The 17,706-nt window shown below is 34.6% G+C and overlaps 1 protein-coding gene across 3 annotated transcripts in view; it reads right to left on the bottom strand.

Annotated features, from left to right (window-relative positions):
• Positions 1–17,706, bottom strand: part of LOC140439430 (tyrosine-protein phosphatase 10D-like) — a 197,715-nt gene that overhangs the window by 28,702 nt on the left and 151,307 nt on the right. For all 3 annotated transcript variants that reach the window (XR_011950621.1, XR_011950622.1, XM_072529331.1), the window contains exons 9-14: positions 15,649–15,930; positions 13,548–13,826; positions 10,560–10,969; positions 10,020–10,286; positions 6,062–6,371; positions 275–515 (exon numbers count right to left, since the gene is read on the bottom strand). Coding sequence is in view for 1 of the 3 variants with exons in the window: in XM_072529331.1 (XP_072385432.1) it covers positions 275–515; positions 6,062–6,371; positions 10,020–10,286; positions 10,560–10,969; positions 13,548–13,826; positions 15,649–15,930 (1,789 nt within the window). In the remaining 2 variants the exon portion in view is untranslated. The remainder of the gene's footprint in view (positions 1–274; positions 516–6,061; positions 6,372–10,019; positions 10,287–10,559; positions 10,970–13,547; positions 13,827–15,648; positions 15,931–17,706) is intronic.

The raw sequence follows: 17,706 nt of genomic DNA, 5'->3' as shown, positions 1-17,706 counted from the left end.
TAATGATAAAAGGTGTCGCTAGTTGTTCTAAAATATGTTAAGCTGTTTGGCTGTTTGGGATATATTTGACTTCAGTGGGAACCCAAGTCGGGCGGTGGACTTTTCATAGTTTAATTAAAACGAAATGATTTAAAACTTGTGTTAAGTACTGGATGTAATAAAAGAGTGGCTTGGTGAAGCTGTCGGCGCAAATGACAGGATTTCTTCATTTTGAAAATATTAAATAAGTTTGTGAGACTGATAATAAAATAGATAAGTAAATTATGATACTAACCTAAAATCTGAATCAGCAGACATAATCCTATAGTGATTAGAGAAATTTTCAATCCGCACAGGTCTGCTAGTTTCTATAACGGAATCCGGTAAGGACATAGAAGTATCATTAACTCTAGCTTCTGAAGCCTTCCTCTTACCAGCTGCTCTTCTTTTTCTAATGAAAATGACAGTGATGAAAAGTAGAGCGATGAAAATGATTGGAATGATAACTCCAAGAACTATTGGAGTATTATCTTGATCTGCAAAGAAAATGATAAGATGAGTCATGATTGGTTTATATTAAATGTGTAAAACATACAGGCAAAACATATTTGGTGTTATTACTTACTCAATCTAAATAACCCTAAGCAGCATGAAAAATAAAAATTTTATTATTTAAAATCGTCAGTACTCAAAATGTTTAATTATTGATATAATGTCGGACTGTTTTCTACAGCTTACTGAAGGCAATGCACTTTTTGTGAGAGTTTCGTTTATGAATTTTGTATAAATTGGGAAAACTTTTCAGCTTCTTATTTATACAATAACTTGTTATCAAATATTGGTTGACTCCATCAAAGTATAATCCCTCAATAGGCACTTTGGACCATAGAGGCCCCAATGTATCTGGAAACAGTAGTTTTTTTAAGAAGCGAATACTAGTGCGCCCTCTATTTGTAAATTTCATTTAGTTGTAGTTTCGATATTTCACTTGTAGATTTTAGGTTTTAAGATAATCGTTTCGCCCCGTAGAGTTTTCCATACATTTAAATGACAAGATATGTATTACACTACATCTATGTTTTAGCCTAAAAGATCTAGGCTCCTACGAAAGCCTGCTATCTTGTAGTCTTGTACTCTCTTGTAGTAGCCTGAATTCTTGTACAAAACAGACACTTTTTTGCTAATCAGCCAAAACGAGAATAGCTGATCAGATTCTAAAAGTATCTGTTCCAGGTATTTATACAGCTACTGATATTTTCGTTACTAGTCCATTTGCAGTATCTCAGCGGGGTCAGTTTAACTCCAGAATCCCGATTAACCCTTTCGTTCACGAATTAAATTTCTTTAAGTTAAAAATCTGAAATTTGCAAAATAGCGAAAATGATTTTTTTGCGTATTTTTGATATTATTTTACATTTTCAAAATGTACATTTTGAGCACTACAAGATGTCCTCATTTGAGGACATCGTGAGCCAATGGAGTAAAAATATTGGATTTTTTTTAATATTTTATTAAAGGATTTTATTATTAAGGATTATCATCGTGTATAGGCCAATGATGAAATCCATCTAGTCGTACTTCTTTGACATGGCGCGTTTTAACTACGGTACACTTCGGAGTGGCTCTTCGGAGTTGATGCTACCGGCTATCATTTCGAACCGTACGCACACCTCCTCTTTTTCTTTTAGGCGATTACATGCTTTTCAACAGAACTTCTGAAAAATATGCACTGAAATGTAGAAAATCTAGAATCCTTTTCTTCTACTCACCTAAAGCAGCAGCCTTTTTTATACTCTAGCCAAGCGTTGGTACATGATAAATCAACTGCACGGGCAAACATTTTTAGCATTTTCTTGTTCTAATAAAATTCTGTACAGCGTTATAAGCAAATCTAACTTTTCCATTTTTATCCCACCGTGTGCATTCTAAGATTTTATCCCACCGTGTGCATTCATCTTTTTGCCAATGCCCATATAGTTGGATGCCATCGTAACAGGTTTTTTGTCAAATCATTTTGTCATAATGACCTCTACATCACCACTAATTAATTTTTGGCATAATTCTCTGCCTTTCCTCTTCATTTCGCTATCTGACAAAAATGGTGGCTATGAATGAACCTATGAACTCTAGCTGTAACGTAAATGTACCTTTATCTCAAATATTGCAATACATTATAATTACTGAAGTAGTTGTCATAGTACAGCTGAAAATTGGGTGCGGTTATTATTACATTAACACAACCAGATACAAGGACAAACAGTTTAAAAATTATTAAAAATCGAAGAAAAAGAATGCCCATTCTCTCTCCTGATGCCACCCAATATGTAGCTTCGTCGATTTTCAATAATTTTTAAACTGTTTGTCCTTGTGTCGTGTTGTATTAATGTATCATTTAATGTTTATGGCAATCTCCATATATTGTTGTATAGCCCAATTTTGACGAAATGCCCCTGAAGATGCTCTAGGAGCGAAAGTACTTGGGCAAGATTTAATAAAAAAACCGTGCTCGATATCTGCCTTTTATTTGATTAAAATTCATTTATTCGAGCATTTACCTTATATCACTATATTGTTTTATGTTTATCTGTCCCTTGAATGGCACCATCTGGTCATCTATCTTCTTCTTTAAGCGCCGTCTCCCGATCGGAGGTTGGATATCATCATCACTATTTGTTCATTTATGCAGAGTTGTATTTCTAGAGGCAAGGAAAGGCGCTTTGTTCTTATACAATTATATAGCCGCATGACTTTCCAGTCTGCCGTTATCAGCAGAATTGTGTTCATCAATGTTCATAAAATGAAAATTTTGTCGAAGTTTACAGAATCTGTTTACAGGCATACTATCAGCAATCATAGGAATTTGTAGTTTAGGTTCCTAGTAGCATCTAATTCTAGGATAATGCAAGTTCCCCATCAAAATGTTTTCATTTTCTCAGCTGAAGTGTAAGAAAAACTATTGTCTTTTGTGGTAGCATACAAATTAGTATATGTCGCCATTTCTTCATAAAGAGCATCAGTAAAATATTGATAACAAAAATGATAAGTACTTTCAAGTTCAAAGACGTTAGAAGTGGCTTCCTCATGGCAATTTATATCTGGGGTTAAGTATGGCATGTTCTTCTCCACTTGATATCTCCTTTTTTTGTTACATCGTTATTTTCCATAAAGTCATGTATTCTCTTCATTTTACTTTGTTTTGAAACTCGAGCCTACGGTTTTTCTTCAACTTCTTCTTCTTCATGAACAAGCTCTATTACTTCAGATGCTTCAGCTTGCTGCTCTTGCAATTCCAGTTCTGTAGTAAGCTGCTCCTCAACATTATTACGTTCATTTGCTTGTTTTTTCCAACCACCATCTTCGGCTTCGTCACTCATATATTCAATATTAGATAGCCCTTCTTCGATTAACCGTGGTAGCTAATTTCAAGCAAAACTGATATTAACAATAGTTTTTTAACAAATTCTACTATTTATCAACAGCATGTGACACATTCGGTACCAATTGTTCACATTTATAACTCAAAAATAAAGAAACTCAAATAAAATTGGCGTTGTAGATACCAGCCATAAGTAACTGTAGAAACCTATATTTCAATTTTCAAAAGTCGTTAGATGGCAGCACAAGTATGGAATAGGATGTCCATAATCGGAGACAATGTGTTACAAGGGTGCTATACACATGGAGTTGACCTCAATTGAGGACACGGTGAACGGAAGGGTTAACCTTACACTTTTTTATTTATATTTATTTATTTTTACCGATTTACGAAGTATTGTAACGAAATTTAACAATTTATTTAACAAATTTAACAATTTACTATTTTTACTGGGAATAATCCACAATTGTACTTTAAAATAAGTTTATTTTGACATTTAGAATTCCACTTCGGAAATCGAAAGGTCAAAATAAAAACATTAATAAATTAAACAAATTTATTAATGTTTTATATAAATTTGTTGTGTAAATAAAGAGAATAACTCTTAAAAAAAGGGTGCCACTGTTTTTAAATATTTAAATCAGACAATCAAAATAAAAAGAAAAGTGCAAATATTATAAGAAAATGGTAAAATTCACTATATTAAAATATATTTAAAATCTCAAATATCATAAAGTAATCCAATAAAGTAATTAAATATCATATTAAATATCAATAAAGGTATCATATATCATAAGAAACATGAAAACATTCTTAACTAACCTAAGTCCTTTTTGCTATGGATTAACTGTGTGTTGAAAATAAAAATACATGCATTCAAATGAGAAAATTAAATAGGCTAAAGAACAAAAACAATTAGTATTTAGTTAATCCATTTCAGTTTAAACATGTTTAAAATAGAGACTGTACAAAAATATTAAATAATATTAAATAATTAATAATTAAATATGCACTATAATAATATATAACGGAAGATATTAAATTCTATCAGGTAACACACTTCAGCCTCTTGCATTATTAACTAAACTTTTTTAACGTGAAAGAAATACAATACTTGATTTGGCTTAGAATATAAGAATATACTACTCACAATAATTTAAATACTTCGATATCAACCCAATCCTGAATAAAAGGCGGTATTCATTCAAACTGAGACACAAAAAGGGGGTGCATACTAGGACCTAGGATGAGAGGGTCCTCCAAATTAGGATGATCGTTTATAACCAGAAAGCGGGGACCTTTAAATTTTGACGAGACGGGCCTCAATATTAGAATAAAGGTCGCATCTAAATTAAATTAGGGGGAACTTGGACTCCCCATTAGAAGCCTAATTAGATGAGAGAATACAAAATAAAATATACGAAAGAATAGAATAGATACTAAAATGTTAATACTACAAAAGAGAAAAGTGACAAATTTAAAACAATTCAACAAACGACAACAAATTTAGGTCAAAAGAGAAATCATAAAACTCAAAAAAGATGGATATAAAACAACAAAAAGAACGAGGAAGAGAAAAGCTCCAAAAAATGGCGCCACTGTTTTTAAATATTTAAATGAAAAAAAAAAAATCGGTTGCCTGTATGGTCGGTTTTACGGGCGAAGATTTTACGTGACAACGTCTTTTTCTCGGTAGAATATTTATTGATATGAATATTATTAAATTGCACAATAGGAACAAGGAATTGAATGAAAATAAGAATTGCACAAATTTTAACTATAGAAATATATTTTGTTTACTAAAACATTGTACATGTAAACTTAAACTTAACTAATTTCTATTTGAGTGATTTTGTTGAGGATAGGACGATGATAGGAGAAATATGAAATGAAAGGAAGTGTTTCTGCTGTAATGTGTCTTGAACGCCAAGAACGCTCGAGAAAGACAGAGACACAAGCACGCGCCGATTCAACGCGCCTAATTCTCTAGTGCTGCGCGCGCAGCGGACCGATCATGTTTGAGTGGGAGAGAGACGCAAGGCATTCGCCGGTCCGGCGGGCCTCTCTCTCGTTCGGTGACTCATCGTAACAGACGTGAGCGGGCGTTACACTTTTTCATGAATGACTCCGAGCCACAACCTAATTTAAGACGTTGTCACGTCAAAACAGAAATGGGATATTCATAAGACAAAGAGAAAAGTGCAAATACTATCAAAATATATTTAAAATATTAAATATCATAAATATCGTAAAATAATCAAATAAAGTAATTAAATATAATATCAATAAAATTATCATACCTATATCATAAGAAACATGAGAATGCTCTTAACTAACCTAAGCCCTCTTTGCAATGGATTAACTGTGTGTTTAAAATAAAAAAAGCATTTATTTAAATGAAAGAATTAAATATGCCAAGAGAACAAAAAATTTACTGTTTAGTTAATCCATTTCGATTTAAACATGTTTAAATGAGACTGCACAAAATATTAATTAACAATAAATATTTAATAATGACTAATGAAATAATATATAACTAAAATTAAAAATATATAACTAAAATTAAAAATATAAAACCATAAACTGAGATGTCATGGAACGAGTAGACCGTCTTAGGTATTTTATTGACTGGATAAAAATTTAACTAGATCAAGCGGCAAAAATTGTGTTCAGAATTAACAAAACTACTCTCTAGTTCAGTCTTACCTGTTTGAATAGGAAAGCTATAGCTTGTATCAGTAAACTTGTCCGGTGCTGTAAATGCTCTAATCTTCACCTTATACGTAGCTCCCGATTTGAGAGGCCCATTGCAGTACCCCAATTGGCGTATATCACAAGATTCACTACCAATCGTAAAATCTTCTACTAGAGAACTATTCACGAAGGGATAGTATGGTTCAATGACTTGGTACGGAGGCCACACTGAATATGCTTGAACGTCTCTCCAACTTGGCATTTCTAAACCTGATGCATTTTTAGAATCGTCTTCAGCTACTATAATAGCATATGCTGTAACCTGTAATCGATAGATGATAAATCATTTATTCGTATTATGAAACCACTTGTTTATTTAATTTTATTAGTTTAATAACAAATAATATTCCAGACATGTTATGATTTATGAGCAAAAAGAAGTAAATTTTTTACCCAACAAAATTAACAGGTTAAGTGCCACGTACAGCCAATTAGATGGACATGAGTAGCTCTCGCTGGTGCCAAGACAAAATCTTGTGAACTGCTTCTTGGCAGTAACTTTGGCACTCCACATCTTGTGGAGTACAGATGCAATATTCGTTATAAAGCAAATTACTGAGAAATAACTAGAGTATAATAGACCAGCATTTTTGTGTCTGACCTAAAGAAAGCGTTTGACAGAGTAAGACTCAAAGATGTAATCCATCTTCTGTATAATAGAGAAGCTCCCTAATGAGCAAACAAAAAGAAGAACAACGCAGCCTCGACAGAAGAAGGTTCAGCTAGAAAGCATAAGTAATGCGACAAGAAAGAAGTTGCCTTCCTTGAATCGGCATGTAAGTAACATTCATATAATCTTAAAATTGTGCACCTTTAAAACTGTGCACAAAACTTAATAAAGTTCTACCTGACAGTACCCTAATATTGGCACTTTGTATTTGTAGCATTTAGTTACGTTTCCGGAGACTTGATGATGCATAGAAAATTGTAATTATAAAATTTCTTTTTTCGAAGAAACTTTTATTTAGCTACTTAAAAGCATATGTTCAGTTTGTTCCATATAAATCAAAGCAGTACAAGGTTTCCTATACGGTGACTAATTGAACGGCTTTTTGCAGAAATGAACCAATCCATAACAATGAGATTTTCTGTGATACCATTTGTATTTTAGTACAGGTCATATACTTTACTCTAAAAAAGATCCAGGCCACCAGGTCGTTCCTAGCGCCATCTCTTAACGAGCTGACTAAACCACCACATCAGTTTAGTGGGAAAGTTGCCTGAAGACGCGATCTGACGCAGCGGTTTGGTTCCTTTTTGCAAAACGGCACAGCTGAATTGCGTCTCGGGACAGCCATTGCGGAGCCACGACCATTTTCGAATAGATTGAATAAGCAATCCCCAACCAAGCAGCGACGATACTGGAGGATTAGTCAACAGCTTCGGGCGGACGAACTGAGAAGAGAATTAGAGCACCCCCTTGTCCCCGCAATAAGAAATTGTCTCAAAAGGCGAATGAGCCGATAAACGAGGAAACGGCATGGAGATATAGGACGCAACGGAAAACCACCATATTAAAGATTCCTAAGTATATTCTAAGAACAATCCTCATGTCAAGTAATAGCGACGAAATAGCAGTTACTGATCAAGGATTCGGATTCCAACATCCGGCAGAGGAAGACCATAGGGCTTCCCCAGTCGTCAATAAGAGAAATCCCTATAAAAATTCACTCAAGCTAAATAAACATAAAAGAATTAAAACATGCACGTGGAATGTTAAAACGTTATATGAAGCAGGAAAGCTTAGAAACCTCTTACTTGAAATGGGCTGACTCGATAACTCTGTATTAGGAGTCTACAAAACAAGATGGCCAAACAACGTACAGCACAATTCTATCAGCAAGACTATCAGATATATTACTCTGGGATTAAGATTGACTAAGATTGATTAACAAAGAAAATACCGTGATCGAAACATTTTACCAACTTGTATCAGAAGCCTTAGCTATGACAAAAAAAAACACGAACTTACTCTTATCATGTACTACTGGGACTACAATGTAAAAGTGGGGTCAGAAAGTACTCTCAAATAGTACTGGAAAGTTCGGTCTAGGACAACGAAATGAAAGAGGAGAACGGTTGGTGCAGTTCTGCCAGGAGGAAAAAATTGTAATGATAAATACATGGTTTTGTCTACAAAAACGTAGACTATATACTTGGAAGTATCCAAGTGATCGAGGAGACAATATTGTAAGAAATTAAATTGATTATATAATAGTCTATGAACGAATTAAAAACTGCAGAAAATCGACCAAGACTTACACAGGTACAATGGTACAACAGGTACAATTCGATTAGACCATACTCTACTGTGTTCTATAATCAATTTAGGCTAAAGAGAGACTGTAAAAATCAGAAAACCTCCAAAATATCACTAGATGCTCTCCGAGATCCAGGCTCTAAATAAAGTTTCTAAAGAAATTAACATCAAGTTCTACGAAAATAGACTAGAAGATACCAACAACATAGATGATTGCTGGGAACAAATGAAAACAACAATAGTCACTGCATATCGAGAAAATCTTTTACCACAACAAACAGTTACAAATGACTGGATGACACAAGACATCTTAGATCTAATGGACTTCGAAGGCTATACAAATCCATAAACAGAGAAAAATACAATTAACTACATAAAGAAATCCGAAAAAGAATTGGAGTGGCAAAAGGCCGATGGTTACAAGAATCATGTTTAAAGAATTAAAAGAATTAACAGGCAAAAGCAGAATTAACAGGTAAAACATATTACTAGGCTCTGGTGGTAGAATTTTAAGCGATATTAAAGAGCGCTGTACCGAAAGGAAAAATTTCATATTGGAATTATTTAAAAATGACCAAAGAATCTACCAAGAAGTAAGATCTAACCGAGATACTAGCCCACCTATTCTAATCTCAGAAGTTCAGAAGGCCATCGACCAAGCGACGAAGGAAAGCTTCTAGTACTGATGAAATACGTGCAGAATTGTTACAACTATTATATGATGAAAGAGTTGCTACAACGTAGCAACGTACACCACGTAAACTACGTACACCTCTATTATGGCAGAGAGCCTAGAATACCTTCAAACCCTGTTGAACAAATCCACTGAAAAGGGCTTAAGAATCAACTCAAAGAAAACAAAATGGATGTTGGATGGAAAAATTAATATCGAAGACTAGATACTAAAATTTTATATCAAAATCCTGGAAAGAATGGAAAAGTTTAGATATCTGGGTAGTTGGATTGACTTCAGGGTTAAAAGTGACGAGAAAATTTCGACCAGAATAGAAATTGCATGAAAAAGTTTTATTAACTGACGTTCTGTATTGTGCAGTAGAAGTCTGTCATTGATCACACGTATAATTTTATTAAAGTGGTACGCCTGGTCCGCTTTGTTCTATGGATGTGAAACCTGGACAACAAAAATAAAAAATCTTAATACATTAGAAGTGTTTGAGTTGTGGTGTTACCGTCGCATGCTCAGAATCCCGTGGACAGCACACATATCTAAAGAGCGTGTGCTAGAAACCATACACAAAGAGCGAGAATTGATTAAAAATTATCAAAATAAGAAAGGTCCAATACTTCGGCCATATAATAAAACAACCTGAATATTGATTACTCCGGTTGATCTTTCATCCTGGGTCGGAAAAAGCAATGTCCTGGCTGAGTAACATTAGACAATGGACAGGTCGAACGGTCGACGTATTGTTTCATCAAGCTGCCAATCGAGAAACATTTCATCAGCTAGTTAATACGATGATAACCAACGCTTGAAAACAAGCAGGACACACAAAGAAGAAGATAACCTGATTTTAACAGACTCTCGGATCATTTGATAGACGAAGATTTTACATTTTTATTAATTATTAATAATTTATATCTTTAGTACATGTTAACTTATTCTATTAATTAAGAAAGAACACTTACTGGTCCATTAACATCACTGAAATAATTCTTTCTGAATCGTATCTGGATGGAAGTGGGACTCTTGCATACTTCAGTTGGCACTACTTGTGGTGGCGGCATGGGAGGTGCTGTTATAGGCATTTTTTCTGTCCATTCGGTTTCTGGACCAAAACCAACTTTTGTTTCAGCTTGAATTTTAAAAACATAAGACTTTCCCGGTTGCAGTTGTCTTATAGTTCCTCTAAACTCGTTGGGCCCAAAATCTTGAGAAAGCGTGTGAGATGATCCCTAAAATGTTTTTATGTAAAGATATAAATCATACATCAAACTTCGATTAAAAATAGTTTTCTTATTGTATATTTATATTTTCCAAAATTTTACTGGTAGTAGACGTATGATGGTGATTGATGGTTTTATCAAATACTAAAATAAACAGGTTTTTTATTAATCGGTCAAAAATGTATATAATGTAAATAGAACAGCGGTTTGTTGGTTCGACTAAAAAAGTCTTGGTACCATTTATTTTATAACATAAATACATATTTAATAAAGTATACATACCTCCAAACCGTAAGTAATAGTAAATTTCCTAATAACACCATTCTGCTCAGTCATAGGCAACGCCCATTCGAAATGTATCTCTCCTGGTTGAATATCTACAGGTTCAAACTTCTCAACTTTTCCAGGTATAGACTCCTTTGTTGTAAATATAGCGGAAACAGGCAAAGAACTTCTTAAAATGCTCGATTCTGTTCCACTTCTTACGATGACAGTAAACGTATAGTTTCGATGGGGTTTCAAATCATTAATAATTATGGTGTTATGAGTAGTTAAGTTTTGAATAAAAATGTTTTCAGTTGTGAGGTACTGGACTTCGAAAGCATTAAATTCGCCATGCGGTAATGACCATGTTAAAGTAACTTCGGTATCGGATATGTATGTAGAGTTTATGCTTGTGATGGGTTCAGGATCTAAAAATTAAACGGTCATTTAATATTGTGATTACAATAAAACTATCTTTGAGCCATCTTGGCGTGAACCAGCATATAAAACGATATATCATAGCTGTTTACCTGAAGGAATGTCATTCAGAATTGAATTATAAATTAAATAATATAGAATTTGACATCCTAGAGAGAATTTTGAGTTAATGAGAGAAAGCCTGCGATGATAATGGAAATCTACAACTAGACCCCGACAAAATAGTTAGAATCTGGGAAACTTATTTGGAACAACTGTTTAATGATGACCGTCCTAGTGGGTATACACTGAGCAATGATGATACTGGCCCTTCTATTCTAAAATCAGAAGTGGAGAATGCTATAAAGGGTCTTAAAAATAACAAAAGACCAGGCAACGATAACGTATACGGGGAAGTATTGAAAATGCTGTGCGAAACAAACAGTCAATTTCTAGACTCACTCGTCAGACTCTTTAACAATATTTATAACAGCGGGGAGTTTCCTGAAGACTGGCTAGAGTCAACTTTTGTTGCAATACCGAAAAAACCAAAAGCAAAGTCTTGTGATCAACATCGGATGATAAGTCTAATTAACCACATTTCGAAGGCATACACCAAGGTTATTTACAACAGAATTAGCAAAAAATGCGAGGATAACATTGGAGATTCGCAGTTTGGGTTTCGGAATTCTCTTGGGACAAGAGAAGCACTTTTTAGTCTACAGGTACTCATCCAGCGCTGCAGAGATATGAACAAAGACGTGTACATATGCTTTATAGACTACGCAAAAGCATTCGATAACGTAAAGCACGAAAAGATAATTGCAGTTCTCCATAAGATCGGAGTCGACTACAGAGACATTCGAACAATAGCGAGGCTCTATTGGGGCCAAACAGCTAAAGTGAAAGTAGGATCTACATTGACCAATAAAATTGAGATCAAGAAAGGGGTACGACAGGGCTGTATCTTGTCTCCTATTCTCTTTAATATATACTCAGAAGAAGTATTTAAGACAGCGCTGGAGGAAAGCACAGAAGGCATAAAGATAAATGGAGAAATAATTAATAACATAAGGTATGCTGATGACACTGTGATTCTAGCAAGTAGCATGGAGGAACTGAGTTACCTAATGAGTAAGATACAAAAAACAAGTGCACAATACGGACTCAGACTAAATATCACAAAAACCAAATGGATGTTAGTAAGCAAAACCCAACAACCACCACAGCAACTGATATTAGACAATGAAAGAATTGAACACGTGGATTCGTACATCTACTTGGGAACAACAGTTAACTCAAATTGGGATCAAGCGAAGGAAATACGCATAAGAGTAGAAAAGGCAAGAGCATCGTTCACTAGCATGAAGCAAATTTTCACCTCTAAAAGCCTCACCCTACCTCTCAAAATTCGACTTCTGAAATGTTATGTATTCCCGGTTTTGTTATATGAAATGGAAGCGTGGACAATGACCGCAACATTGATGAAAAAAGTAGAGGCCTTCGAAATGTAAGCTTACCGACGTATATTACGTATATCCTGGACTGAGCACGTGACCAACGAAGAGGTACTACGCCGGATAGGTAAAGAGAGAGAGGTAGGAATAAGTATAAAGAAAAGAAAGTTGGAATACTTGGGTCACGTTATGAGACATAATAAATATAGAGTACTACAACTGATCGTTCAAGGGAAAATAGACAGCAGAAGGGGTCCAGGGAGGAGAAGACACTCGTGGCTCCAAAACTTGCGGCAATGGTTCGGATTGTCATCTGCTGAACTATTCAGATCTGCCGTAAATAAAGTCAGAATAGCCATGTTGATTGCCAACGTTCGGAACGGACAAGGCACATGAAGAAGAAGAAGAGAGAAATCCGATTTTGATTTGAGTTTATTATTTAATGAATAAAGATTTAAGAGCCAATTCTTATATTAAGTGTTCAAAACGTAATCCATCTACTTTGTACAGGACAGTAATGCATCCTATTGCTAAACTCTTAAGCTACAGAAGAAGTATGTGAAAGCGTTAGAAGTGTCCGCCTATACTGCAATGATGGTTCTTCAATTTCGGAATATAAACTGTCTATGGGTAACGTATGAAAAGCTCCGAGAACGATCCGAAGTGTATTGTGGATTGTATCCAGCGGTTTTTCGGTTGTCTTGGTTGCGGAGGCATAAATAATTTAACCGTAACCGATTTTAAATCTGATGTGTTTTATACAGAAGGAACAGTATAGAGAAGTTGGATCCCCATAAGAGATTTTTTGTTGCATGTTAGCGCCAAGTGTTGTATGTGCTTTTTCCCGGAAAGCTATTGATCCAATCATATACCGAGTAATTTCTCGAAGATTTCGAAGGGAACGCTGTTATCAAGATAAAGGACTGATGCAGTAGGTGATATTTTCGAAAATAGCATACCAGTTGTCCGTGTAACGGAGAATGATATATTTAATTGTTTAGCCCGATTTTCATAAAAACACATCATTTTTCATTTTTTGAGGAGAATCAGCTATTGGAGATAAAACCAACCCGTTTTCCATGACAGCAAGAGGGATGATTAAATTTAAACAAAAATATTAAAATGTACTTACATAGTCTATCTTGCCTTTGTAAGGGTTGGCTTGCGACATCTTTAGATAAAGTCCACACTGTAATATTATACAATCTTCCAGGAACCAGCCCAGTAAATGTAACAAATCTATCGGAATCATTGGAAGCTTTTTCTTTGTCTGGTATACTAGGATCCGATAGAGAAAATCGATAAGTATCGAATCTTGATATACTAATGGGAGTTGGTGTATATCTGAGGCTGATTGTATCAGTCGACTGCTGCTTATTGACCACCACAACCTCTGATTGAATTAAAGGCACTGAAAGGAAGAAAAAAATTAACTGTGAATGATTAAGTGTTTGCAAACATAACCTCATTATTTCTTTTTTTATAGTGCAAGATATACGATACTCTCTACACTAGCAATTTTAGACCTACAGTAAATGACAATGATGGTGAAGTTGCGTATATTTTTAAAAGATTATTTTTGGAAGCATTGGCTAAGCGAATCAATGTAGGGGCAAGTTTGTCTGACAACTAATTAACGGATATGCCTCTGAATGAAGACCGGCGAAACAATCTATTCTTATCAGTTTTTTAGTCGTTCAAGTGCAATAATTCGAGGTGAAAATCGAGGCGAGTCGCGCACCACACGATCTAACTGCACTTTTACATAGGTTTTGTATAAAAAAAATCGATTTTTTTTATTCCATATGAAAGTATAGTATTTTAAGAGTATTCACACCAAATTTGAAGTCCATTCGAGCAGTATTACCGGATTTATAGAGATTTGAATACCGCGCGTACGGTATACAAACTCTCGGTTTACAAACTTCGAACGCGTTTTTCTCTAAACTTTGTCTTTCCGTGCGATATGCACGATTTCTCGAGAACGAATCGACTGTTTTTAGTGAAACTTTGCACAGTTCATCTTTTTAGTGGTGTTTTGTGATTGATTGAAATTTTTGTTCTTGTTTTAAATGAAAGAAATGTTTTAAAAGCGATGAGAATCGGAAAAATGCTGAAAAATATGAGACGAAAATTCATTCAAACTTACATCAAAACTTTAAACCTCATTTTTTTTCAATTGCGTTAAATCACGAAACAATACTATAAAGATGAACTGTGCAAAATTTCTGCAAAATTTGTCGATTCGGTCTCGACAAATCGTGCCTATCGCACGGAAAAACAAAGTTTCGTGGAAAACGCGTTTGACGTTTTTAAACTGATAGCGCATGTACCGACCGTGCGGTATTCAAATCTCTATTAACTCCGGTAATATTGCCCGAATTTACGTCAAATTTAATGTGTATTAACCCCTCAATGTTTGTTTGTTAATGTTACCTATGTAACCCCTTAATGTTTGTTGTAATTTTTCAAACGAAACATAAATATCATCCAATGATAAAAAAAAGATTAAATAAATCGAATATTAGGACAAGTAAGAAGATGCGCAGTCGCACATTTATTGAAGCCATATTTTTATAAGAACGCAATTGAAAGCAATCAGAAATATACACAAATTTGACAGAATAAGACCAACAGTAATAAAAGAAGGAGAATTAGTTGTATTAATTGTTAATCTAAGACACATTTAAGCAAAAAATTACGCTATTAAAGGAAAATTCGGCTTACATTTTATAGAGAGTCTCGGTGTCAAGTGATTATCTTAGTGGCCAATATGAAAACGGACATTAGAGTATTTAGATGGAATCTGATTTCCAAATTGGAAGAAGAACCTTAAGAAAAAATAAACGAACTTATTCATTTCCTAATAATTTGGTCAGAAAACCAATTAAGCCACCTCAACTATTTAATGATACAGGCAATAACAAAATACTGAAAAAATAGAAAAAATTGTGAATAGCAAAAAAGTACCAAAAAATATTTACAAGGAAGGAGATTTAATAATTATATCGATTTAAACAAAATACACCGCAACTAAAATAGAAATATTCACAGCACATGAATATTCAAATCACATAAGAAAACTTTGAACATTGAAAGAAAAAAGTGTAATATTAAACTTTAATTTTATTGATAATTTCTTTAATGCATATGCTAATAAAAAATTTTGTACAGGAGCTGTTGACTTTATTAGGATAGATAAAATTTAAAATGTCATCACTAGATGTACTTACTTGTCCTTGCCTTAACCACCGTAATTTCGCTCTGTAAATCGTTTGATATAGCTTGAATTTCGAAAGAGTATTCTACACCCGGCATCAGATCTCCAATCAGCATTCTTACAGGTCCAGTGCCATTATGGTTCTGGCTAATGTTTTGCTTATTTAGATGAGAGCCGCTACCAGTTTCCTTCCATTTTACTATGTATATATCTACCCTACCTTCTGGTCTTGGCCATTCTAATGTTACATTGTTAGAATCTACTATAGGGTTGATATTTGACACAGGGTTTGGTTCTAAAAATAAAAAAATGTGACCTATTATATTAATTTGTTTTTACTGTTTATTATTTAAATTTTTATAGGTCTTAAATAATAATTTAATTACAGATTACTAATTTAGATTGATCATGTATTGGTAAATCAATTACATCAATTAAATCAATTACAAAAATAAACAAAATAAAAAGGCTAGAGCAATATTGATTTGCTTAGCAGTACATCTCGTAATGAGTGGAAATATAACTATCGACAATAATACCATACAACAAACAGACACTTACAAATATCTGGGACACGAGATCAAAATAAACAGAGACAATCAAACAAATGAAATACAGAGGCGAATAGGCCTGACATGGGCAGCATTTGGCAAACTAAGCCATATTCTAAAAAGTTCAATTCCCATGTGTCTCAAGCGAAAAGTTTATAACCAATGTGTTTTGCCTGTACAAACTTATGGAGCAGAGACTTTAACACTCACGCAGAAATCTGCGAATAAACTAAGAGTTACACAACGAGCCATGGAACGTGCAATGCTGAATGTGAGCCTCCGAGACCACATAACAAACCGACAAATCAGGCAAAGATCAGGAGTTCAAGACGCCATCGAAAGAACCACGAGACTTAAGTGGAACTGGGCAGGACACTTAGCCAGAACACAAGATGGACGATGGACAAGACGAATTATGGAATGGAGGCCCAGAAATTATAAAAGAAGCCGAGGACGACCACCGACTAGATGGACCGACGACATAAAAAGAGTAGCGGGAAACTGGCTACAAGCGGCCCAGTGTAGAGAACACTGGAAAGAACTGAGGGAGGCCTATGTCCAGCAGTGGACGGGATTGGCTGATTGATGATGATGACATCAATGAAAAAACACTGAAGATCAACTATTTTTATTTACTATTTATACGGTGGGGTTCAAGCGGGTAGTGATGTGCATTATAACGTGTTGTTTTCATATAGCGCCTCTAGATTCTCCCAGCCAATTCCCACCCTTACCTCCAAGAAGTGTGATCTTCGTCGCACGGGTGAACCCATGTATACCTGAGCAACTCTACTGAAGATTGGGTAACCAACTTCAATTTAGGGTAAAGTCAATGTAGACGAGGAAGGGAGAATTACACAATTACTGGCCAACGGCTTCGGGCGGATGAACTGGTAATTGGAAGGGCATTCTTTTACCCCAAGATTGAGAAATCGGTCTCAAAGGCGGATGAACTTTGAATGTTTTAACGTCTTATATGCAGATGATGCAGAAGATGTGAAGAAACGCAATTTCACAACTGGAAGTGAACCCGGAATGGCCCCAAGTGTACTGGTACAAGGGTACTGGGGAGGAAGACAAATTTGGTAGGTACAGGTAATTTAAAACGCATGAAATCGTGATTTCAATTATATTAGTATTATATAGTATAGTATTATATAGAAGAGATCTTGGTTAAGTAAAGATAAATAGTCTATACGACCTAACATAATCTACAAATATATCGAATTACAGAAAAGAAGATGGTATTAAACTGAAAGAGTATCAAGAAGTATAAAGAAGAATGTCACAAAACACTAATAACACTGCACAATGTATACATCTGCGCAATTGATTTTGAAAAGGCTTTTGACAAGGTCTGTCATAAAATGCTAGAAATATTGAGAACAGCTGGATTGGACGATAGAGATTTATGAATAATTACAAATCTATATTGGCATCACGTAGCAAGAGTAAAAGTTAAACAAGAACTGTCGGATGAAATAAATATAACAAGAGGAGTGAGACAAAGCTGTATATTC

The sequence above is a fragment of the Diabrotica undecimpunctata genome, chromosome 4 (genome assembly GCF_040954645.1).
Source record: "Diabrotica undecimpunctata isolate CICGRU chromosome 4, icDiaUnde3, whole genome shotgun sequence".
NCBI lineage: Eukaryota > Metazoa > Arthropoda > Insecta > Coleoptera > Chrysomelidae > Diabrotica > Diabrotica undecimpunctata.
This window is presented reverse-complemented; position numbering and strand designations above follow the sequence as displayed.